We start from the raw sequence: 25,014 nt of genomic DNA, 5'->3' as shown, positions 1-25,014 counted from the left end.
GGGGGAGAGGGGGAGGAGAAGGGGAGAGGGGGAGGAGGGGGGAGAGGGGGAAGAGAAGGGGAGAGGAGGTGAGAGGTGGGGAGAGGGGGAGGAGAGGGGGAGAGGGGGAGGAGAGGGGGTGAGAGGTGGGGGAGAGGGGGAGGAGAGGGGGAGAGGGGGAGAGGGGGAGGAAAGGGGGAGAGGGGGTGAGAGGTGGGGGAGAGGGGGAGGAGAGGGGGAGAGGGGGAGAGGGGGAGGAAAGGGGGAGAGGGAGAGAGGGGGAGGAGAGGGGGAGAGGGGAAGAGGGGGATAGGGGGAGAGGGGAGAGGGGGAGAGGGGGAGAGGGGGAGAAGAGGAAGAGAGGGGAAGAGGGGGAGAGGGGTAGAGAGGGAGAAGAGGAAGAGAGGGGGAGAGGGGAAGAGGGGGAGAGGGGGAGAGGGGGAGAGGGGGAGAGAGGGAGAGAGGGAGAGGAGGAGAGGGGGAGAGGGAGAGAGGGGGAGAGGAGGACAGGGGGAGAGGGAGAGAGGGGGAGAGAGAATGAGAACTTGTAGACAAATAAGCTAAGCACCTCTTATATTCATGAGCTATTACTGGGCCCATTACTTCTACTCAATTCTTTGAATAGGCTTTGTATGAAAACAAGTGGATTAATGACAATTATAACAAGTAAAGGGCACATAAGTCAGAACAGGTGAGGTGTTAATGCACTTCTATAGTGGATAAACAGATCCCCCAATATGTAATAGAAAGCACGTTGTGTGGGAACTGGTAACTTGACAGAATGTCTAACTATGCCACATAGACCCGAGTCATTCTTTTGTCCTCAAAATTTTATGCTTTAAATAAAACTGGCTAAATAAAATCCTCAAGTGACTCAGGATGACTTACTGTGTTCACACTAGGAAAAGGAAGACTTTCGATGTCTGAGATAGCATGAGTCTGCTACAGTTTAGAAAATAAACATTTCCCTTTCTATTATGTATAGGATATAGAAACAGGAAGAGTTGGTTTTTTAGTGTACTTTCAGTGTTTGCATTATCTGGTTATTTTGTTAGATGTTAGAATTTACCTAAGCAAATTTTGTACACATGAACAATGGAAGTATTGTAATTGATTAAAAAAAAAAGCCAGCAGATCAGAATGGCTCACTGTATTCTGCAGTTCCCTGAGTACAATGATACAAAATTATATATTCCATATAGCTAAATAGAATAAAATGAAATCTAAGTGAATTTCTATCTGATATGAATATGTATCGCTTGTTTTTACTTTTAAGTGAAAAGGGTATGTTTTCCCAAATAGAGCAGATTGTGTCCTGATATCTAATTTAAAAATATTTGACATAATTTATAAGAATTACTAAGAGATGGACAAGTATGAATCATATGTCTTTTAAATATGGATATATACATAAACACAAAAAAATGATCTCACCAAGTGGTATAAGGAAGAGTGTCTCTGCTAATACCCACCTTCCTTGTAAGCTAGAAATATGTCATTTCGGCCAGTTGGGCTAAACCTGGCTAAGGAGTCTACTAATTAAAAAGAAAAAACCATAGCATGTCACATGAGTTTTATATTACTGCATCCAGTTCGGGACATTATTGTTGCCTGTTTTTGAGGCAGGCATCATATTATTTACATTTGACAAGTGAGGAGACCCAACAAAATCAGTTTCTGGAATATCCCTACTCCTTTTACTACAAAAGGAAAATTAACAGAACTTTGATAAAATCCACACATACACACAGTTAACTTTCTGGTTTTTAGTTATAGAGTCTGAAGAACCTTTTTATAAAATATATAGGTAGTGACTACTAGTACTTTTTAAACCTCACGGAAATAATTCTTGGTATATTTAAATACCTATGCTTAAGTTGTGGATAAATGTTCTATATAAGCAAAATTTATTTCAAAAAGCACACACAAGCAAGACACCCAGAGTGCTTCTATTCACATGCAATATCCCTGCATGGAGCCTCAGCTGTGGTGAAGGAAAAGTAAGGCTTTCTTTCCTGGACAGCCAACCTAGCAGCCTGAGCTAAGCTGCTCAGCTCTGCTGAGGACCACCACCTTTTATTGTAAGCTTCTTTAAACTCAAGTCTAACACTTTCTGGCTTTTGATCTAGTCACTGCTTTTGAGAACTTTCTATTTGGGTCTTGGGTGTTGCTGGCATTACCATTTTTGCCAGTGTGGCTCACAAGGAGTTTGCATCTGCATATTAGACCACACCCTGCTTGAGCTACTCTTCTCCTTGCCCCCAGCCTCACCACTTTTATGTCTAAAAGTGACTAACCTTCCTGTTCTTGTAGTCTGTCAGTTCTTCTCCTGGAATTCTTTCTGTGTTGTGTAACACTTAGTTTTGCCAGTTCTTTTTGGAACTCATGTCTCTTGGGACTAGCCTTTCATTTCGACAGTTTGAAACTGTCATTACTTATGAGTTAGTGAACTTTGTCATCAACTTGTGTGCTATTCATATAAAAATGTTTCCTCCAGGTGAAATTGCAACTACTATTTGAAGGACATAAATATCCATTTGTAGATCTTTAAAGTTAAATTCAACTTTAAAGTTAATTGAAATCCTTGGTGTTCCCAGAGACCACGCCTAGCTTTCTGTGTTATCCCCTCTTTTAAAATGTCCCGAAAAGACAACCCAGCAAAGGATACAAATACCACCTGATTTAAAATATCTCTTCCCAATATTTCTCTGTAATATCATAAATCATGTCTACATACGATTAAAAATTCAATGTGATGCTTCTAAATTGTCTACATTTACTACAAAATGAATTTTATGACAAGAAATTACCTTCTATTTTAACCTTAAATACTTATAACAGCGGGATTATAGTACCTAAACATATGTATATGTACTATGTCTGGACTATAGAAGACATCAAGAATGTTATCACTGTTTAATACATGCTAAACTCAACAGAACAATATCCCTGGGGCTGCTGAGGCAGCCGTGCTGGTAGAAGTGCTTGTCTGAAAGCCCGGTGCCAGCATCTGCTGCTGTCTAGTCTACTGAACAGTGGAGAAGAGAGCTGACCCTAAAAACTAGCTCTCTAATCACACAAGCACACAAGCTTCGTATAAGCAACCACACAAACATCACCGAAAACAGTAATAAGTATAATGAAGTATAAGTTCTTAGACAACTACATTTCAAACAAAACAGAATCATAAATAGTAATCCCAGATTTCCATAGCACACTACATGTTCACTATCCAACAATTATCTTAAGAACTCCAAACTTCTCTTTAATATGTACAAAATACGCATTAAAAGAGATAACAAAATCACATTTCTTCCTTATTTCCTAAAGTTAGAAGCCAACTGAAGCTCAGACATCTCTCCACGGAAGCCTCATGGGCTCTTCACATTTGCATTAGTCTGAGGGAGATTTCCAGTATGCTTGACTCTAATTCTCCTTCTTCAAAATTATTAGTTTAAATCAGACTTCCTTTACTGTAACATGTTAGGTCCAAAATAGTCATTTCTGTTTCCCTAGGTCAGTGGGAGTTACTCAGCCTCTAATCCTCTGATTGTCATGATATTAGATAATAAAGACAAGGAATTTGAAGTCAGCTAAAAATACTGTAAGTTTAAGTATATATGACATCAAATATTAGATTAAGGGAAACAGATTTACATATGGAAGTGTTTTGCATTTGTCATATGTTTCTCATTTGCATCCTGAACACAAAACAAACCCGAATGGAGTTAAATCCAAAGGAACATATCTGTGCCAAACAGAAATGAAACGTCAGAGGACTCTTGATACCTTGGAAAAGTAATGTTACCAAAATATGTTATTATAAAAGAGATCAGGAGAAGCAATTCAAAGATTTTTTTCCCAAAAGAATAGCCTTGAAATATATCACAATAATTTGCTGAAGCCTAGACTCCATCGGGCTAGCATAAGCTCCAAGTCTGCTCCTCCAGCTCTATGTTCTGAAGTGCCTGCGATGCCAGGCCTGAGAGCTTCTGATGCCTCATTTCAGGCTCCAGGTCTGTGGTCCAGGTGCGTGGTTAGCAGGATAGCCCTGTACTCACTAAGAAACATCATAACCTAGAATAATTTGAATATATGTGAAAATTTGTTTAGAACTTATATTAGCAGATTATATTTTATTTAAAAGTGGAAAAAAATAATGCATATCCCCAACGTGATACAAATTACATTGCATAGTACCTAATTATAAAACTAAAGACGAGCACTTATTTTGAAATTTTCAAGTAATAATGTAGAAGGAATTGCATAATCAAAAATCATCCCCTTAAAAAATATCATGGTTCTAGAGCATAAACAACAATGAAGTAAAAACACTGGGTGCAACCAATTCTTGGTCCTGACCCAAGGGTCAAGAAGCAATGACAGATTTCAGTATCCTCTATCCTCAGTGGACTTAACTGAAGTTATATTTTTTGCTATGATGAAATCACAAGTATACAGGACCTTGTAAGAAGGATGATATCACAAAAGTAAATGTCATTAAAAGTAAGCTCAACTTTGGATTCAATTTCTAGTATGCCAAAAGTAAAGAAAATATAAACACTATATAGAAACAGTTGAATTTATAATTTTAGACATTTTACAGGATAGGGCTTGAATTTTTTAGCAAACAAGGGGAAAACAGGAAGCAACAATTGTTATACTAGATACAGCATCCAAATGGAATAGAAAATGTTTGTTTGAGGCTGACCTGTATAAATTACATACACACACACATACACCTTTAACTGAACATGATGCTAAAGAAAACCAACTAGTGATTAGTCAGGTGAAGTGAGACCAGCATGTTCCCCTTTTGGCACACGGCAAGTCCGTTGCTGACTTGTTACTAAATCTGGTTTTCAGAAGCCCACAGCTGATCTAACAGAATCCACTGTTCGACTGGAAGCCGAGAACAAAAGTGATTCATTACACTGATACACTTATTACATTTATATGAAAAGGTGCTTCTGAGCTTCATTAATTGTTACATGCTACATTTTTTAAAGTCTCAATTGTATTACCACAGAATTTTATGGGGTCAATTTAATTATTGATTTATACTCCTAATGCTTACAAATGGCAAGGTAAAGGTCATGTTTTCAGTTTTCTGCATTAGGAAGAAAAATTCACAAATGTGATTAAAGAGAAAAACCAATCCACAATATTGCTGTCTAGTTTGTTAAATAATGCAGCCAATCTCAATAGCCAAATCAATGTATTTTCTAGTCCAACAGTAAAGACTGAGAATAGAACATACACAGATGATGTTTTATCACTGTGCTACTCCAACTTACTTAAATATGTTAAATTACAATATTTTTGGCATTTGATGTTCATGACTATTTTCATAGCTTTGACATTGTCTTCCAAATCATTATTTCCTCATTTTTAATATAATTTATGACCTAACTGTTCTGAGGGGATTAACTAGTTATTTTAATCTTAGGCCTGGAGGAAAGTTTGGGTATGAGGTGAGAGTTAACTTATTTTGATTGTGTTGCATCATTCATTCTACTTTACATCCAACACAAGTCAAATGGTATCTATTTGCAGCCTATCATGTGCTAGTCCCTTGGGTAGGAAATTTTACAGGTGACTAAGGCATGTCCTTTGCTTTTAAGTTTCCAGACAGGGCTGAGTAAAAAAACCTCACAGTGATAGTTAGTGGGTTAGTGGAAGAATAGAAACTTTTGCTGTATCTCTCTTTTGCTGAATTTTATACAGTAAAATAACACAATAAAAATATCACTCAAGTTTTAAATTATTGATATTTTTGGGGGGGCTGTCCATTTGGTATTACATAACCAATTGGTACCTTCTCCCCTGGGGTAGATTATTTCTCCTGCTCTCAGCAGACCTGAATATATATGCACACAAGTAACATTATACAGACTACATGGGTCAAATTTATGTATTTAGGAACACACTTAAACACAAAGATAACATTAACAATAAAAGAAAAAGAGGCCATGAGTTTACAAAGGGAGGGGGCACATGAGCAGGTTTGGAGAAAAGAAGAAGGGGACAGCTATATGACTATATCTCAAAAATAATATTAAAATGTTTAAAATATTTCTAGAGTATAGCAACACTACCTGGATTTTCAAAAATGTGAATTAATAAATTACAGATTAGTGCCTAAGAGGGTCTCTTAGGAAGAAACTGATAGGTTCAGTTTTTTTTTTTAAAGAAAAAACAAAAATCCTCAAAAATTTAAAAGTAGATTTGACTGAATTTTCTGTTAGAGTTAATATGCTACCTTGCCAAGACACACAACCACAGTCGTAATACAAACTATTTCCCAGCCTGATGACGAGAAGCATCCTGGGCCTTTTATTTTCCAACCTTCAGGATGAGAAAAATAAGACTGGCTCCATAATTAGCAACAACCCAAATCAATGTAGTATAAATGCCTTGACCACTCTCATCTCCTTTGAGCACCAAAAGAACAAAGGCTCACTGTTCTGAGGTAGACAATTACTGCACAGAAAGGAGAGATGGCTTAGAACGCTGTATGTTATAGGGTTTCAGTAAGATTTATCTCCTCTAATAATATACACAGTAAGAAAGCAGGAAGCATCAACAACCGAGGAACAACAAGACATAATCTTAGGCAGTTAAAACTATGAGGGTCCTTGACAAGAGGCAGGAAGTGCCCAACTTATCACAATATTCTGGTGAGGATTGCAATATCCCTAGCTATATTAATGATTATTCCACTCTAACTCTTAATAAGCCTCAAGTGCTAAATTTTTAATCCATCTTGATGATCCTTTTTCAAAGTGGATAAATGAAGATGCTCCAGAATCAGATGCTCAAATGCAGAACTGCTAGCATCAATACTCATCTGGAGAGTTTTTCTCTCTAGAAACGTTCATGATGTATACAGCATGCAAGGAAGCACCTAACAGATTCTGAACACATTCTTGTCTTTGAATTCTCTCAACTTTAAATTAAAAAAAAAAAACCCTGAAACTATAAAATGTTTCAATTTAAAAACCTTTTTTATATTATTACAATATGGAGAATTTTATGCGTACCATAGATATGTGAATCTCTGTAAATCTCTTTTAGTATTATGTATTTTGTATTACAGGCAACAGTGATATAATTGTTGTCTGGATTCTAGATGTTATCCACAGAATGTAACAAAACTACTAAATGTGCTCATAATATTTCAACATAGAAACAAAGGAATATGAACTCTGTTAATGCGACCACTTCACCATGTGCAGCTGTCAGGGGCTAAACATCATTTTGTATGAAAGCCCCAGTTCCTACAACAACACATTCATGAGTGGGTGCTAACATTCTTACCCAAATAAATGAATCATGCCACTACAATGAGCAATGTATCACTCCATAGAGACATGAGGTGTACAGATAGCCAGAATAGTAGGACCCTACAAGAGCCAGTCAGTGCACGATAACATAAACAGTACCATGCACCCAGAAGAGGGGGCCTGATCCAGAAATTCACTCACAAAATAAAAATGATCCTCTTTTCTGCTAGAACCAGTCAGAGATGCATGAAACTTTGCAGAGAACTACATGCATATGCTATAGGAGAAACTTCCTCCATAACAGATGCTACATTCCTTAGAGAAGAGATCGACAACCACAGAACAACAATTTCCCTAAAACTGATTTTTTTTTTTTTTTTGGTTTTTCACGACAGGGTTTCTCTGTGTAGCCCTGGCTGTCCTGGAACTCACTCTGTAGACCAGGCTGACCTCGAACTCAGAAATCCGCCTGCCTCTGCCTCCCAAGTGCTGGGATTAAAGGCGTGCGCCCTAAAACTGAATTTAAAAATCATTTATGATCAGCTAAAAATTACTGGCCATGATTAGGAAAAAATATTGCTTTCAAGTCAATGAATATCAAGGATATTCCAGGAACCATATATACCAAGGTTATTAAGGGAAGTTTGGTAATTTTCAAGGCCTTAAGAGCTTATGAGGAAAAATAGGGAGATTGACTATAAAATTTAACACAATATAGCCTACTCTATAGTACATAATATGTAAGGAATGTGGAAGAAAAAAAATATCCACTTTATGAAAGAGTCTCAATTGGTAGCGGTCACAATGTGGAGACTTTTATGACGAAGAGTACAACACAAGTCGATAATAAAAACTTACAATGAGCACATGTATAAATAATGATATAGATAGATAGATAGATAGATAGATAGATAGATAGATAGATAGATACCTCAATGGATAGACAGATGGATAGATATGTATGCATCTATATGTATATAAACATTTCTTTGGAGAAACTGTTGTTTAAGAAAAAACATGGTATGAATTTTGATGCTACCAACACTAAGGCATCAGATTATTTAAAATTTTCTCAGCTAGACTAGACCGAAGAGTGACTTTCAGCTGTAAGTGTTGATGACGCTCTTATCATAAAATGAAGACAGCATCATCAGGTTTTTTATTTGACTTGGCAAGTATGTGTGTTTCGAGGTCTTGGTGACCTTGACAACTTTATGAACATAATTAAGGCTGTCCTTTTCCACTCCTTGCTATGCTAATATATAAAGTAGGTGTGTCACATGGCCTCATTCCTTAACCCTCTTCTAATTATGCTGGCAGCAGTCTGTGGTTTGCTAGAGTTTAATGCTGAAAGTGGCAAAGGAAAGACTAATCTCTGGACACTAAGCAAAAACCTTAAAAATTACGTGAATAATCTAACTGCAAAGAATTGCAAACCTTAAACATAAACCCAAAAAGCTTAGCTTCTTCTCTACCACCTAGGTTTTCAATCTTAAGGTGTTTTTGTTTGGTTTGGTTTTTACACTTTAATTATTTGAACTTCTGACTAGTCAATGACTTGTTTCTATTAACTGCTCTAATAAGGGTTTCAGGCAGCCAGTGGAATCTACCTGTCCTTCTTGGTTACTCCAGAATGTTACTCATTTCTTCTTTAGTAAAATAAAAATAAGGTAGGCTATATAAGACATTTTAAACCCTGACCCGATACTGAAAAACACAATAATTACAAAAAGCTAACAAGCTTTTATAATTTGACAGCTCGCTGTACTCTGTGCATTTTCTATGAGTCAGTATTGATTTATTGCTATTCCTCAAATTGGCTTAATAGCAGGTCACAGCTTAGAATTGAGATTGCAGCTTTTCCTTTTACAGACCTAAGCAGTAATGATCAACCTGGGGTCTAAATCCATCAAGCTCACGCAGAGCACTAGTGTAGGTGAATAGCCTCTGCTGGACAATGCATCTTTCAAATGACTGAGAATAAGATCTGTAAACGCATAAGCAAATGACGCCCCATCGATCGATCAAGACCTGTTTTAATTCAAACACAGTATTGAACCAGACAGTGGAAGAAATTTACAATAACATTACACAGCTAAAACACTTTATCTTTCTGCTTATGTTGATATGGTTTTATTTATGTTACTAGAATGCAACACACACTTCATGAAATAAAATCTCCATAGTTCCAACGTGACGACCCAACTAAAACTGGTAATGAATTACAGAATTACCTGCTGGGTTTCATGACCTATTCATCAATTTTAAATGCATTAAGCAGGATCCTTTCGGGAATGTTTTCAAGATAAATACATTTTACTGTTAAAATTGAGCTCAAAGTGCATGTAGTTTCAGACTTGTCTTTTTACCCCAACACTAATTTGCTTTTCTCTGAAATAGTTACTAAGAGAGGTACTTTTTCAACTTGTTATAAAAATGACTTCCTTGGAAAGTGACTCCCCAAGGCATCTGGAAGTTGTTTGGCCCAGGGCATCCCTCATTTTCTCTCTACCTTTAAGACACACTATCACAATTCTAATGCTAAAATTCCTATAAGGGCGACTGAGGCCAACATTTAATAGTCATTTAAAAACTTGGGTCACTTTTCAAAATGTATACAGTTGTCAAACAAGTCTGGGGCAGCAAAAGGCTGTGGGTCAGAATGCCCTGGTACGTGTTACTATTAGGCAAGTGTTCTGCTTCAGTTCAACATCAAAGAAAACTGGGACCATAGTGTCACTTAGGATTAACAAAGCATGCCTTTATTCAGAGAGAGCAAACAAGAGAGGGAGTGTAAGCATAACCATATGCACATTTACTACTGATGTTATCTAGAGAAACTTGGCTTCTGAAAATGTTTCTTTAACACTGGTTTGCCTCATACCTTGGAGCTGAAGGGATGAAAAATTTTTTCCATGAATTGGAGCCAAGTGAGTTGTTAGAATAAAAAGTAACACTCATTAGCAGACAAGAGTGGCCATAGTGGCATTCTAAGTGGCATTCATAGTGACATTATATATATATGGTAACCTTCATATATAAAAAGAGATGAATTACCTAAAGTTTAGGGGCTTTGGAGATGGCCCAGCGAAGTCTATAATTCAGGTGCACTCAGGAGGCATAGATGAGAAATCTGGGACATGTCTGCTAGATGTGGAAACCAAATCAGAAAGTTCTAGGTTCAGTGACAGACTATCCCTCAGTAGATAAATAGGAGAACAACTGAGTGATACACCAGATATAAACCTGGGCTCCGTGTGTGGGAGTTTGCACAATGTGCACGCGTACCTGCACACACAGCAGATAGACACATACAAAAAAAGTATAAAATCAGATTATCAATATCAAAGAAAATAAGTAAATATTAGTTCTACTTGTTTTATTTAATAAAAAATTATGAAACAGGAAACAATCCAGTAAGTAAATAAAATATCTCATCTGATCCCCAATTTAATCCTTAGCTTTCTTTTCTGTTTCTACTACACCCCAAACATCAACACACTTGCACAGCTCAGTTTCCTTCCTGCTAGAGATCCTCTAACGCAGTTTTACCATGAAACCTTTATGAAAGACACGTGAGATTTTTCTCAAGAAAAAAAAACTAAGAAACGTGAAAGTGAAATTTCAAATCGTATGCATCTGCTAACTAACTGCAAATTGATTACAGACTTCCTGGCAGGTCTGATTCTGCTACTTCAGGCAACTCCAGAGAGTTGGAAATAAATTATATTTTTCCTATCCTCAGAGGTGCTTCTTTGCTTTTTTTCCTAATAGTCTCTCAACACGCTAAACACTCAAAATAGCATATTCAATTAAAAGTCTACAAGCAAATCCATTGAGCACATATAACATCAAGTAATGTAGCTAACTCATTGCTACACACAAAATCAATACACAACACTCCAGCATAAGCAATAACCAATAATAGCCGTACCAAGAAGGCAGTGCACACTGCATAATTAGGATCTCATTGTAACTTTTACATATAATTCTGTCCCCTTGCTGACAAAAAAGAATTAATATTCTCTCCCCAATCACACCACAAACTTTTGAGTTAGGTTAATATCTTTGGATACCTTGGGTTATATTAATACCTAGCACCACTTCCCTGTCAATTACAAGTACAAAAGGGGAAAAATGAGATTGGGGCAATCAGAAGAGTTGGGGTATTACCTTTAGACCATTAAGGAGGGGGTGTAGACAGATCTAACTAAGATTTAATACTCCATAGTATCCAACACCCTTTGGAATCTAATGAAGACCTAAATGAATCTATAGTTTGAGATATACACATTAAAAAGAGCAAAAGAAGAAGATAATAAAATACAAAAAGGAGGACTTGAAGTTGATGCTGTTCTGTGCAGGAATGTTGTTGAATAAATACATATTTTACATTACTAATTGTGGATTATAGGGCTAGGGAGAGGACCTGGTGGATAAGAGCCCATCCCACTGTTTTAAAGGACCCAAGCTGTACTTCTAGCACCTACACTGCAAGGCTCATGGTCATTTGAAACTCCAGCTCTGGAGATCTCGGATCTCTATGGATACCTGTACTCACACATGTACAAACATGAGTCTTTTAGGATGAAATTCACATATTGCATTTAGAATGTAAAATATGAATTATTTATTGTAGAACAGCACAGAACTAAAAAAGACATTTATATCAAATAGAATTAAAGTCAGAACAGATGATCATAGCTATTTTCTATTCATGGATAACTACATTTATTAAATGGATTTTAGGAACAGATAAAATGTATTGTACTGATACTACCTCATTAGTGTGAAGTCGTGCACATGCTCAATTTGGGGATTGTTTTCTGTTGAGGAAGAATAAGTAAATAAGCTACTGTGTAAGAGTGAACATTTATACCAATCTCATAGCGTACATTTTAGATTTCACAATAAAACTATGCACAGTAACCTACCTATAGTATAATATGTAAAATAGTCACATTTATTCTAACTTAAGGCAAGGCTCCTCATACAAAGGAAAATGATAACTCAGACTGACTACCAACATTCAGACCAGAACAATTAGAATGCCTCTAGTGTATAGTATATCAATACATTTAATAGATTTTATTGAATTCTCTTATTAAAGCATAGATTTTATTGAATCCTCTCAATCTGAAACATCAGATTAATGTTATAAATGAGAAAAAATAGCATGAGACAATAAAGAGTCTGAAGTCACAGGAATTCCTCTGTAATATAAGCCCTGGCTGGATCTACTGTCTGAGCTATTTACAAGGCCTTGTCTGTGCCATAGAAAGTGGGTTTTGTTGTTTGCTTTGTTTCTAACTTACATTATGCTTGGCATATGGCTTTGTGTGATCATTCTGAAGATCCAAATTTGACTAAGATTCCAGAAGCAGCAGAAACGTCTAAGTGTGGACCACTTTCTCAATGCTCTTGACACCACTATTTACTTGCAATAATACAGTTTTCAGAAAAAAAAATCATTCCAAGAAAAACAGAATGAAGTCTGATCTAGACATTCAGAAAACACCAAAGGGAACAAGACAAGCAAAACTCAATCTATAGCAAATTAAGAAAGGAAACAGAGAAGCCAGAAAAGTGAAATCTGAGGAGAAAGAACACTGCACTTTTCCCTGTAATCTAAGGTGTTCTAGACAAAAAGCCAATTTGGTATATCAGAATCCACAAACATATGCAGCTTTCCATTTCATAAAGAAACATTCTAATTGGCTATTTGCCGAAACTGGCTAACAAAAACGAGCTGCTGATCCTCTAGGGCAGGGGCTCTTGTCCCAGCAGCTCGTACTGTGGACATGAACTGCTCTGACAAGACTCATGTGTCCTCATACTGTTCACCAAGAGCACTAATATTTGATCAATATCTTCTCAATAAGAGGTCAGGATTATACAATGTTCATTAAATATCTAAGAAGCGTAAGAATTTATTTCATATTCTAAAACCCAAAGGTTTTAGCACAACATACTTTTTCTGCCACATCTTGTATAAAAATGGAATCAATTCCTTTATTTATAGTCGTTTTTATTATATTTAACTGTGGTATAAAAATCTTAAAGAAATATATATACATATATACTGTTTTAAATATTTAATAAAATTATTTATATTACATAAAAATTACTTTAGCATAATTACTATTAGTGAGTAAATATTGAAGATATACAAAGAATAAAAATTTTAGTCCTTAGATAATTTCTGAAATATCCTATTAGAGTCATAAATGCATAAATATAACAATGACAGTAAGATGTTTCAGGAAACAAAGATTCCAGTTGTTTCATCTAAATTCTAACATCATGCTATATACATGGAAGATTTAACAAAAGTTTTGAAGTACATATTTTGCTTCCAATATTACTGAATGCCTTTCTGATCACTGCCAGGCTGGGACTCCAGTGTGGCTGTTCTTCATTTTTCTGGAAAAAAACTGTTTTCTGATTTTTCTACCTCCTTTGTTCTCTGCAAGGTGTGAAACTATGCAGATGTAACCTGACCAGAGTCTATACTCTGTAAGACTGCTGGCTACACAGGGCAGGTTTCAAATTTTGAATAAGAAAATTATTCAGAGATGGTATTGTTAAGAAAACATGTGAAAGAATTTGTTTTTTAGAGTACCCTCATCTTAAATTCAGGCAACTGCTGTAACTGAACCAATACCTGACCAACACTTTCATAGAAAAACTCTTCAATAATTAAGATGCAAGCTGTATGCACAGGATCATGCTATAAGGTTTCTTAGTATTAGTAGTTTATAAAACAAATTTCACAGCAGATAGGCCAAAAGTGTAATCTGTGAAGGCAGATTGGCTGTGTTAAGCCCCAGGAAGTTGCCTCTCACTGTGTGAGCTTGGAGAAGTAACTGCTCGCTCGGAACCTTTTCACTCTATATAATAGGTAGGTGATGAACAAATCAGCAGAGGAAACTTAACAATTTCTAAATGTGTTGTCCAAAAGTCAATGTGACTCAAGTTTTATGTCACAGAATGGCAGACTGTGAGGATGAAGTTAGCCAACTTTCCTGCCATATTAAAGTCAAGAGTGACCATTCTAATAAAAACACGCCAATTATTCAGCTTCTCCTACACAGACTGTTTCCGGTATTTCAGAACAAATTCAGAGTAAAATTAAATTTTTATTATTTTATGATTTTATAATAGCCACTCATCTATCAACAACCAGAGAGGCCAAATATTGTGTTTTACCCTTCCATCAAGATTTCACAAATATCTGGTACAGCATGTGAGCAGTCAAAAGCACAACGTCTGCTGCTACACGTACGACGTGTCAGCAGCACATATCTGAGGTTACTCCTGGTGACTATGCAGGTGGCAGAGGTGCTAAACTCTACCTTGAGGCCTCTACACAGTGTCACTCACTGAACCACCAGCTTGCCTTTCCACCTAACTTGGCTGCCAGCTGGCTTCTAGGATTTGCTTTTCTCTGTCCCTCAGTTTGGGATTTGGATTCCGGTCTTCACACTTGTACAGCTAGTGCTATGACCCACAGAATCTACCCCCGAACCCTCTCAATCTTAAAATAGATATTTCTTATGAAAATCTCTTTTCTATCATTATTCATCCTTGGCAGGAATGACAGAAGACAGGAGCTGCTAGTAAAGACACTAAAACCACTCTGCATTTATTGTTCTGCCTATTGAAGCCTTTGTATTTCAATAGTCTATTATCAAGCTACGCTTCAATCACAGATTTCAAGTATTACAGAAGCTATTTAAATAGACCCCACTGTAAAACTATTTACAATATAAATGACTTTCCTTAAATATGAATAATGATTTATCACTTATCAGAGGCTAAGCTAACAGTTGTTTGGGGGATTTTGTTTGTTATAGTTTTGAGATTCTTTGGTGTTTAGAGATTTGCTTATTTTGACTGTTACTTGTACATATATTTGAGTTCTTTCAAGGACATTTCCTTTCATTTTTTAACTCTGCTAAAAATTCATGGGAAGCAATGTCTAGTAATAAAAGTTCTTCAGAGAAAAAAGTCCAATAAATACGACAATGATGATAATCTTCTCTTACGGCTAGACTTAGATTTCATTAGTCATCTCACAGCCATGGAGAAATAGGAGAGAATGTGGGGATACTGCATTCAGAACACATAAAAGATTCTTCATTTAAAAATTAATTCTTCAAGTATTTCTTTCTTCATGGTTCTTCTTTCTTCATCTTTCTTTTAGGTTGCCTTACCTTAAGGAGAAACATCTTTTAAGAAATACCATCATCTACCAAAGAGGGGTTCAGCTGCTTTTCTCCAATACCTCTCTCTAGGCTGAAACTGAGGGATATAAGATCTTACTCGATAGGGACACGCTACTAAACTTGTTTTCAGTCTAAGAACGATTTTAGAATATTAGATGAGCAATGATTTGTGAAAGCAAATTATTCTCTGAATGCAGTAACATGGCAAGAATGAATTACAGATGTAATTTATCCATCACAAGCGATCCTAAACACTAATTATGTCCGTATCTGTAGAGAAATTGAAAATGATGGAAAAATTCTCCAGCTTTGCTAACTTAAATTTTTCCATGTTTTATTCTGTGTAATTCACTGTCAACTATTAACTGCAGATGCTTCCTGCCTCAAGTACAAATAGCTTGGACCTAGATATCAGCAACTCTAAGTCTGTATTGGAGGCAGAGAGACAACTCTAAAAGCATCTTGGAGTCCTATGTCCTTTGAAGCAACAAGGTTTGGAGACCTGGTAGTCAAGTCTCAAACTCATACTGACACAAAATACAACATATGCATCAGGAGAAAAACTTTGATAGCTGCAGCATTCTTCTAGCACCGAACCTGAGACCTTGGGTTAAAATGGGGTTTCCCTCTGAGCAATGTCATCCACGACACTGGCCTAAGCCTGGGACTTTCTTTCTTTTTGGTACTCGCTGGTTCTATTCCCATTTGTGGTTTTAGAGCCAGTAGTTGTGGGGGAAAGTAAAGCTATACCACTAAATACATTTCTTCCCGCCTTCTTCCAGTTGTTCTCATACTAACCTTCCCATTACTGTTGAAAGTTTCTCTTATCTCCACCCCAAGCCCTCGAACACAGGTCTCCCTAAAAACAGTCAGCACCATGCGGACAGCATTTTTCACATCTGCCTTGCCAAAGCTCAAGACAGAATATGCTTGCTATCCTCTTTAAATTATTAAGTCCTTATATCTTCTCAGCTCTTAAATGGCTTTGTTCTTCACATTGGACCCCTTAACTATTACTGTCATAAAATGGCAGAAAAGAAAAACAAAATACAATTTTGAGCTTGATACTGTCAGTATTTCCACCACGTATTTCCACCAGTACTGCCTGTGATTAGCACTGAAAGCACCTTCATGAAGCTACCAGAAGACAGACAGAAAGAGCTAATAAATTCTACAGTTCATCCAGACCAGCACAGGAGGCTTCTTAGAAGACATTTTGACAATAAAGCCTTCCTACCTTGGAGACGATGCCTACAAGATGTGTACACTGCTGTCAACTCTGCTCTTGGGGACCTCTGCAAGAAACAAGCACAACCCAAACCTGGCTTGCAGAGTGTCCCAAGAATCTAGGCCATCCCCAACACTACTCCCAGCTTAATTTCCAAAGACCAAAACTGTTTCTTTTTGAAACACTCTGATGATAGCAGTTAAAGTCTGTGATACCAAGAATACTTAAAATGTGAATGGAGCTCACAGTGTGTTTGTGGAATCTTCCTGGTTTACTTCGTAGCCAGGGTTTTTAAAGCATGGCTCAAGAACCCTATAGTTGCTTTGGCTTCTCACAGTGGGCCTGATGCTTTAACTGAGTTGGTTCTAAACAATGAAGACACTGAGATATTTTTCTTCTCCCATATTGATTTTATTTTTTATGCATGAATATTTTGCCTGCATGCATGTGTAAGTACCACATGCATGGCTAGTAACCATAGTTTAGAAGAAGGCACAGAATCCTTTGGAACTGGAGTTACAGATAGTTATAAAACACTGTATGGGACCTCAAAACTACCTGGGTTCTCTGGAAGGGCAGCCAGTGTCCTTAAGCACAGAGCTGTCTCTTCAGCTCTTCTTTCTAGACACTGAGGCAGCTATGTGATTCTCTTCTTGATGTACCTGTTAACTCAAAACATAACACAATTATATGTGTTTACTATTATTGGCTCTATGCCTTCAATTTAACTTGAATCATCATTTATCTATGCTGAAGCACTGGTATATGACTTCTTAGTTGGTTCCTCGCACATGGATATGTAAATTAAAAAACAGAGCTTGGTATTATGTGATTGAGTACGGATACTGAAATCAGGCTACCAGGCTTGAGGTCCACAGCTTCCTAGCTGGGCCAGTTGAGCAGCACCTGGTTCCTCTATACTTTACCATGCCTATCTGTCAAATTTAATACTATTACCAGAGTTGTTGTATAGGGTAATCTCCTCATAAAATGAAAACAATGAACAACACAGAGCAATTTAGTAACTATTTGCTCATTTTATTCTAAATTAAAGAACTGAAAAATATATTTGTGAGGGAAGTACAAATAAAAATTAGAGGAGCAGCAAAATCTGCTGCCATACAAAATCATTTTGGCTCTGTACATCTCTGAAAATCATAAAGATCAGAGCCAACAGTTCTAGAATTGTACAGGTCACTTAACGATTGCCTAAATAAAGACTAAGGTCAGTTGTCAGGTGAGGTGGAAGGGGAGATGACATTGTGTTGGCAGTCACCAGGATGAGAGAGAAGTATGTGTGACAAGAAGTAGGCCCAAAGATACCCTAAGGTTAGTCTGCCAGTAAAGATGTAGCATAGAATGGTAGACTCTCAATAAATTCTCAAAGCACAGACCTAGGTACTAAAAAAGCTTTTCTTCTAACAAATCAAGCATAAATCAAAATTTAAAATATTCGACAACTATTAATGCCAGAAAAGTAGGTAAGTAGATGCATATTTGGTGATAAGTTTACAAGAAAAACTCTTTAGTTGATTAGCATACTCTAAGTGAGTGTTAAGTTACAAGCTTACTAGAGTTAATACTGTTTAGTGTCACCGCTTCAGTGGAACCCACAGGAATTACTGCTCTAACATACAATGCACCGTACAACGAAGTATTCTCAACCTAGCCTTTCCAGTCACTTTTACTCGAGTTTCTACACACTAATCTCTATCAGCAGAACAGTCAAAGGTCATCTATTTAGTTACCCATTTCTACTGACTCTCGGGAATTCTGACCTAAGGAATAACATGGAAAGTTATTCCCTTATCTAAGAGCATGGAATGTGTATCTGCTAAAGTTTAAAAGGTTGGGATGGGGGTAATTTCCTCATTAGAACCTCTTTAAAGAAAATAAAAGGCTTTGTCTAGGTCTGGACGGAAGCAGAGACATTGTTCAGCATGAAAGGCAATGGATTGGCAATGCTGATAAGTTCAAACTCTCCACTTATCCTTAGCAAGGAGAACAGAATAGGCATCTCAATCTAAGGCCCTCGGTGTCCCTGGGGGCAAAGAAGCATTCTGGATTCTGAAGCTTGTGTGAACCATGTTCAGCAGTACATTTACCCTACACATCACAGAGACTTAAAGCCTCATACACAGAATTGCTAAGAGCCTATGGCCCAGAATTAGAATTTAGATGTCCAACACACAGGTAAACTTTGAACCTGTTTCCACTCCAGGCTGCCTTGGGTTTAGGTAGTTTTTTAGTTGACCATGCTAACACAGTGAAGCAAGACCAAATGAGTAAAAAGGAGAAATATATTAAAATCTTACAAAGGACTGCAAAACAGCAAGAGCGAGCTTTATGTCTTGAATTTTGTTTGCCTGACAGTTTAAAAACATTGATTCACTTAAAAGATTGCCGTTTTAAACCACAACCAAAAACCAACCAAACAAAAAAAGCAGAGTTGTAGAAACCAGTTGAAATGGGTACATCTACAAAACAGTCCTGCACCTAAGGCTCAGGGAACACTAAAAAAGAGAGGTTAGAAAGATTGTTAAGAGCCAGATCAGGGAGTTTGCTGTGAGATTGTGTCCCCTAGTAATGTTAGTAATCAATATGACAGCTTAAATAGGACCTGACCAAGGACAACAACAATCACCATGCCAACGTGGACATAGCAAAGGGGAAATACCAGGGGGCCTTGACCTTAGATAAAAAAACCACAGGCAACAGAGGAATGCTCAGAGTAAGAGAAATTGTCTTCCCTGAGAAAAAAACACACCAACTGATTATTCAATAAAATTCAGCCCTTAAAACATACATACAAATTACATTATACAGACTGAGCAGGTGGCACTTATGTATTTACGGGGAAAATATCTAAGAGTGTGTGTGTGTGTGTGTGTGTGTGTGTGTGTGTATGCTCAGATATACAGGCATATCCACATATACATGTAACAAGCAATGAAAAACAAGGCCATGGACTTGAAAGAATGCAAGAAGGGTTATATGGGAAGGTTTGGAGGGAGAAAATGGGAGGGAAAAACAATATAATACATTATAATCTAAAAGTGAAAGAAAAATTAATAAAAGGACATATTTAAGAATTTGAGAACATGAAAAGCACATGTCTAGAGTTATTATAGCACTGGTCCTCAGCTATAACTACTGAGCATTCTGTTAAGGAAATGCTGCTGTCAGAACTGATGATTTCGCCTCACAGGCATGGAAACAACTTCTCAGAGTTGTGAACTTTCTGCTTCCTGGATACAACAGGAACATGCAAACCATGCAGGCTGTTTTATAAGCTGTGTCCCAAGTTAGTCCTTATCTGAAGAATACTCTGCTGAGTCAACCTGTTGCTAAAGGACACACTCAGTACATGTGTGCACAAGTTTCAGAATACAGGAGGTGAAAATCCTTCGAAACTGTTGTAGCACTGTATGTGAGACAGCAGCAGGAAAAGGCAACAGATGCTCATCAAAAGTTACTGCAGGAGGGAACACTAAAATTATTTTATCCATGACTTGTCCATCTTATGAGTTTCATTTCCCAGGATTATCAGTTAAAACTGCTTTAAACACGTGATGAAAAGACCATGATGGTGTCTTTGCAAGAACAAAAACGATATTAACCATTTCTCTGGGTAAACAGACTGTGGCAATTATGGAAGGTATTCTGAAATTAACTGGCATCACTTTGGGGGTACCTCAACAAGTCAGCCGGGCCATGTAATCCAGATGTTAACACCAGAGGCTTATTCCTACTGATGACATAGTGAACACTTATTTTGTGACACTGTAATACATTTAGTGTCACATGAAAATATATCACATCTACTCTGTTCCCATAAACTTGGAACTGTGAAGAAGAGATCATGACAGAATGACACTACATCACATTATGGGAAACGTCAGTTCTGAAACATGGCATCATTCTATTGGCAGTTTGCAGTGCTGGAGCCTTCTCTTTTAATCTCCCTTCCCCCTCTTTTAGAGCAACATTCATAAACTGTAAGAGAAAAAAATCCTCTTCAGAACAGAATAATGAACTTTATCAATTGTTCTGAGTATCTGAAGCACCTACTGCTCCCAGACCTGGAAGTTATAAGTACTTCAGGCCACTGCTAGAATTTACTCTTAGACTACTATGAATTTAAATAAATAAGATAAAAATTAAGTTAATATACTGCTTAAATGCTATTTAATTTATACACTTGACCTATTCCTCATCTTGTGTTTTATAATTTGCATTTGGAAAGGCCTAACATACACATATATTCCTACTTATCACAGTCCATTTTTGCAGCACATTTGCTATAAACTTGGACTGTCTTATCCAATCTTTCAATTTAAAATTACAGTAGTGTTACTGGTTTCTTTTAGATAAAGTTTTCTTCTGTTCAACTTGTTTTCTCTCTCCGTGTGTGTGTGTGTGTGTGTGTGTGTGTGTGTGTGTGTGTGTGTGTCTGAGAGAGAGGGAGGGAGAAGGAGAGGGAGAGGGAGAGGGAGAGGGAGAAGGAGGAGAAATTCTTCTCTTCTAACCAGAAGTCAGCTATAAACGTAAGTCACCTGGGAGCGCAGCCAAAACCTGAAACAGCATGGCTGAAGGGTACAGCCATTTCACAGGGTCCTCTCTGAGAGTATTTGGTTTGCTTTCCTAACTTTCTAAAAATAGTAGATTACACAAGCTACTTCCATCTCATGGCTCAAGAACTCAAAAGAGGCTAGAACAGAAATGAAAAGTAATGCAGAAAGCACACTTCACTGAAGAAGTCAGGATATTATAAGTTTTGTAAATTCTTTCCATTTACAAAAACAATGGAGATGATCTGTTGGTTGCTAGCTGGCAGGCCTCAGAATGCTTCCAAACTTCAGAACTTCAAGCATGAGTCATGCAGATACTTTAAGTGTTTTAAGATGTGTGCTCGATCTATTTTAGCCACAGAACTGAACACATAGGACTACCTAAAAGGCAGAATCCCAACAAATACTTAACTGCACGTCCAAACTCTGTTGACTGATTCTTAATAGTTATTTCACTAACGTCTAAGGAAGTACTGTCTGGGTATGAAGTATGAAGCTCTAGCACAAATAAATTAGAGTTGAATTTTCCCTTACTTAAAAAAAAATGATTTGATAAATTTTAAAACTAAAAATTTCTGCTTTTCTTAGCAAAACAAAAGGATGAAGTTTGCTGTGATTAGCTGGTATAGTAAATTCATTTCACAAACAATTTTTAAAGCTTAACATAATTTATTTGTTGTTGTTGGGTTATTTTTCTTGTTGTGGTTTTCTTTGTTTGTTTGTTTTAAAGTCCTTGATGTGTGGCTTGAATCTCGTTAGGGACACAGGGTGTCTGTAAGCAGGACTACTGCTTTACTCAAAGGGGAACTGTTCTCTGACCACAAGTGAACGGTAACTAAAAAAATATTTGGAGTTGGAAAAACAGCAACTGAATACTAATGTTTCACAATGTTTCCAAACTCTGTGCTGGCAGGTCTGTAAAACCATTCAATGTCACCGCCAAATTTAATGTCCTTCATTTTCGAGCTAGGAGTTTACCACCAATTATCTATAGGATTAAAAACTGGATTTACTAGGAATTGGGTCAAAAAGGAGTTACTTATGGACACAGCTGTTTACCGACAAAAGCAATTAGTCCTTTGCTCCTCGGGTTATGGATCCCTGTCTCGGCATTACACCTGAATTGGTGCGCATTAGTTCAGGACAGATGTTCACAAAGGTATCAGCACTGTTCCCTCATAAATGTGTTTCAAGGCCAAGCGGAGGGAAAATAGTAATTTCTACCTTCTCCTTATTCATCTCAACTAGGACTCTGCCTATATAGTCTGCCATCTTCACAGAGGTCTGTGGTTACTAACAGACACCTCTTCATATCCTATTCTGAAGACTGAATCTTGAACATTTGACAAAAACTCTATCAGAGTGAGCATCACAAAGTGAATTAAAAGCAAAGCACTGAACTGATTAACTTCTATCTCAGCCTGATGTGACAGAAGAACAAACTTGTATTACCGTATGGTTTGTTTTTAAACAGACATAATGGACCTCTGAGACTTCTTCACAGAATTCCATATGATGGTGACCCATCTTGAAAGAGTCAAAAAATAAACTATAGGCATTTAGTATTCAAAAATTAATCTGATTAAATAGAGTAGGTTGAAGGCACTCCAGAACACATTTCTAGCCTTGACCTTGTATCAAAACAAAGATATGTGTGCTACCTTTACAAGATCCATTTCAAACTTTAGACATGGCTTACGAATACAATGACATTTTTTTGAATGTCAAAAATTCTAACATAAATAAATCATTTCCTCTTATCATGCAAGCAAGGCTAACTTTTAACATATCTGACGGAAAATACTGTAAGTAACAACTGGCAAGAATCTCACAGAAAATATCTGTATTACCTCAATATGAAAAGCCCAATGAACAACAGGACATAGGAGTTTGTGCCTAGTTACAAAGTCTAAATTCAATATTGCATGTGCTTTGGATAAAATACCAGAGCAACTGAAAAAAAAATCTCACTTCTAGTCATGTTTTCCCAAAAGGACATGGCTTTAGCCTTTAAAATCATCTCATAAAAAAAGAAGATCTTTAAAAGAGTAAAAATGTTACCTATATCAGCTGACATAGAATTTGCCATTCATTTATAATAGCCTGACAAAGTTCACCAACATCAGAATATAACATATATTCATTCAATCTTGGCCTTATTATATATCAAAGTGTTGAACATGAACATTTACTACTGCTGAACAAAGACTGCCTTGCTATCACTAAGTCGCAACTACATCGACATGTAACAGTTTCTGCTTTAGGGAGAAAAAAAAAGAAAAGCAAGGAAAAAAAAAGCATGGAGTTTGGAGTTAACGGCCTGACAAAGTTATTTATAACAAAGTTTGGCTGAACTTGATTCTATGAGATCTCGTTGAGTGCTCCAGGCCAACTTCATGGACCAGAACATGCTGAGTAACCAAAGTGTTAACAAAACAACCCATAATCACAAATTTAGAGTACGATGTACCCATACCCCTTAATCAAGTATTTCATATCCTTAAAAGGAGGTAACATTTACTCACTTTCAGTGAATCAAAGCAGGCGATTACTCGTCCATTTTCAACTTGGCAGCTTTTCGAAGGATGTGCAAATTTACATTCCGTGTCTGGTCGTGAGCAAGTCCCCCTTTGAAACTCTCTACATACTTCCAATGTTAGCCATTTTGTGTCCCGAATTGGTGTGACACTAACAGCCATGTTTATATTTTACAGGTAGTTAAATGTTCAATGAAACCAACAAACCCAATCCCTCTCAAAAAAAAAAAAAAAAAGAAAAAAAGAAAAAAGAAAAAAGGAAAAAGGAAAAAAAATCAGCAACCAAAACAAAAGACAAAAACTAAACAAAACAGGAACTGATAAAACTCAGAAGTATGAGATGACTGTGAAAATGTCCGAAAGGCTGCTTCCCCAGTCCCTGCTTTAACGGCACATGGAAAAGTGTGACTTCAATATCAAGGGAAAGACCTCCGCTAGAAATTCACAGCATGAAACTGTTAATTCAAAGAGGTTTTGGTTTTTAGAGAAATACCACGATTGTAAGTAGATGGGTGTTTAAAGGAGGGCCTGGAACCAGCCTTGTGCTCAGTAACCCCTTCCCAGTGCCAATTTGGAGCCCAAAATGCAAGCATGAAAACGTGGCAGACCCTTTGACACCGAATTTCCAAGCTGCTTTCAGCAAAGTTGTCTGACAGGGAATCTCCTCACAGCTGATTTGCGATGGAGTTTGGTGGTGCAATCGGTATTGATTAGTTTGGCATAGACAGATGCAGCAGTTTAGAGCAAAATCGAGAAAATGATTTTTTTTCCTCCTTGATTTCCTGGCAGAAGGTATCTTACTTTTTCAGCAAACTTTTCTTCTAAACTAAAGCAGCCTAGGGCAGTGGCAGATACTCAGAGCTTTTCTCCTGATTAGAAGTAGGAATGGGGTGTCTGGGCTAAGGTGGAGGGCGGATGTGCTGTCGTCACAGTCTAGCTGGCAGCAAGCAAGGCAAAAGCAGAGGCTGCTCTAGAAGCGGTTCCAAGCAGCAGAGACGTCAGGAAAGGCACTTCTTAGTACCAACCTGTAGAGAAAAGAGATAGGTTAAGATTTACTAAGTAGCATTCACTGATGTCCTATAGCAGCACAACCTTGCCATGTGATACCAGACTAAGCAACTCAAAGTCAGCCTCATATTCTCTCTCTCTCTCTCTCTCTCTCTCTCTCTCTCTCTCTCTCTCTCT

The 25,014-nt window shown here is 37.2% G+C and overlaps 1 protein-coding gene across 24 annotated transcripts in view; it reads right to left on the bottom strand.

Annotated features, from left to right (window-relative positions):
* The window catches only part of Mbnl1 (muscleblind like splicing regulator 1), a 172,996-nt gene that overhangs the window by 90,951 nt on the left and 57,031 nt on the right, over nucleotides 1–25,014 (bottom strand). For 18 of the 24 annotated variants that reach the window (XM_028763500.1, XM_028763508.1, XM_028763504.1 and 15 more), the window contains exon 2: nucleotides 23,818–24,854. The exons of 5 other annotated variants lie outside the window; for them this stretch is intronic. In XM_028763500.1, coding sequence (XP_028619333.1) covers nucleotides 23,818–23,991 — 174 coding nt within the window. In that variant the 5' untranslated portion in view covers nucleotides 23,992–24,854. The remainder of the gene's footprint in view (nucleotides 1–23,817; nucleotides 24,855–25,014) is intronic. One more of the 24 variants, XM_028763518.1, reaches the window with a different exon arrangement.

Source organism: Grammomys surdaster, unplaced genomic scaffold (genome assembly GCF_004785775.1).
Source record: "Grammomys surdaster isolate TR1022 unplaced genomic scaffold, NIH_TR_1.0 139, whole genome shotgun sequence".
Classification (NCBI taxonomy): domain Eukaryota; kingdom Metazoa; phylum Chordata; class Mammalia; order Rodentia; family Muridae; genus Grammomys; species Grammomys surdaster.
The sequence above is the reverse complement of the archived record's forward strand: the minus strand, read 5'-3'. Positions and strand labels throughout refer to the sequence as shown.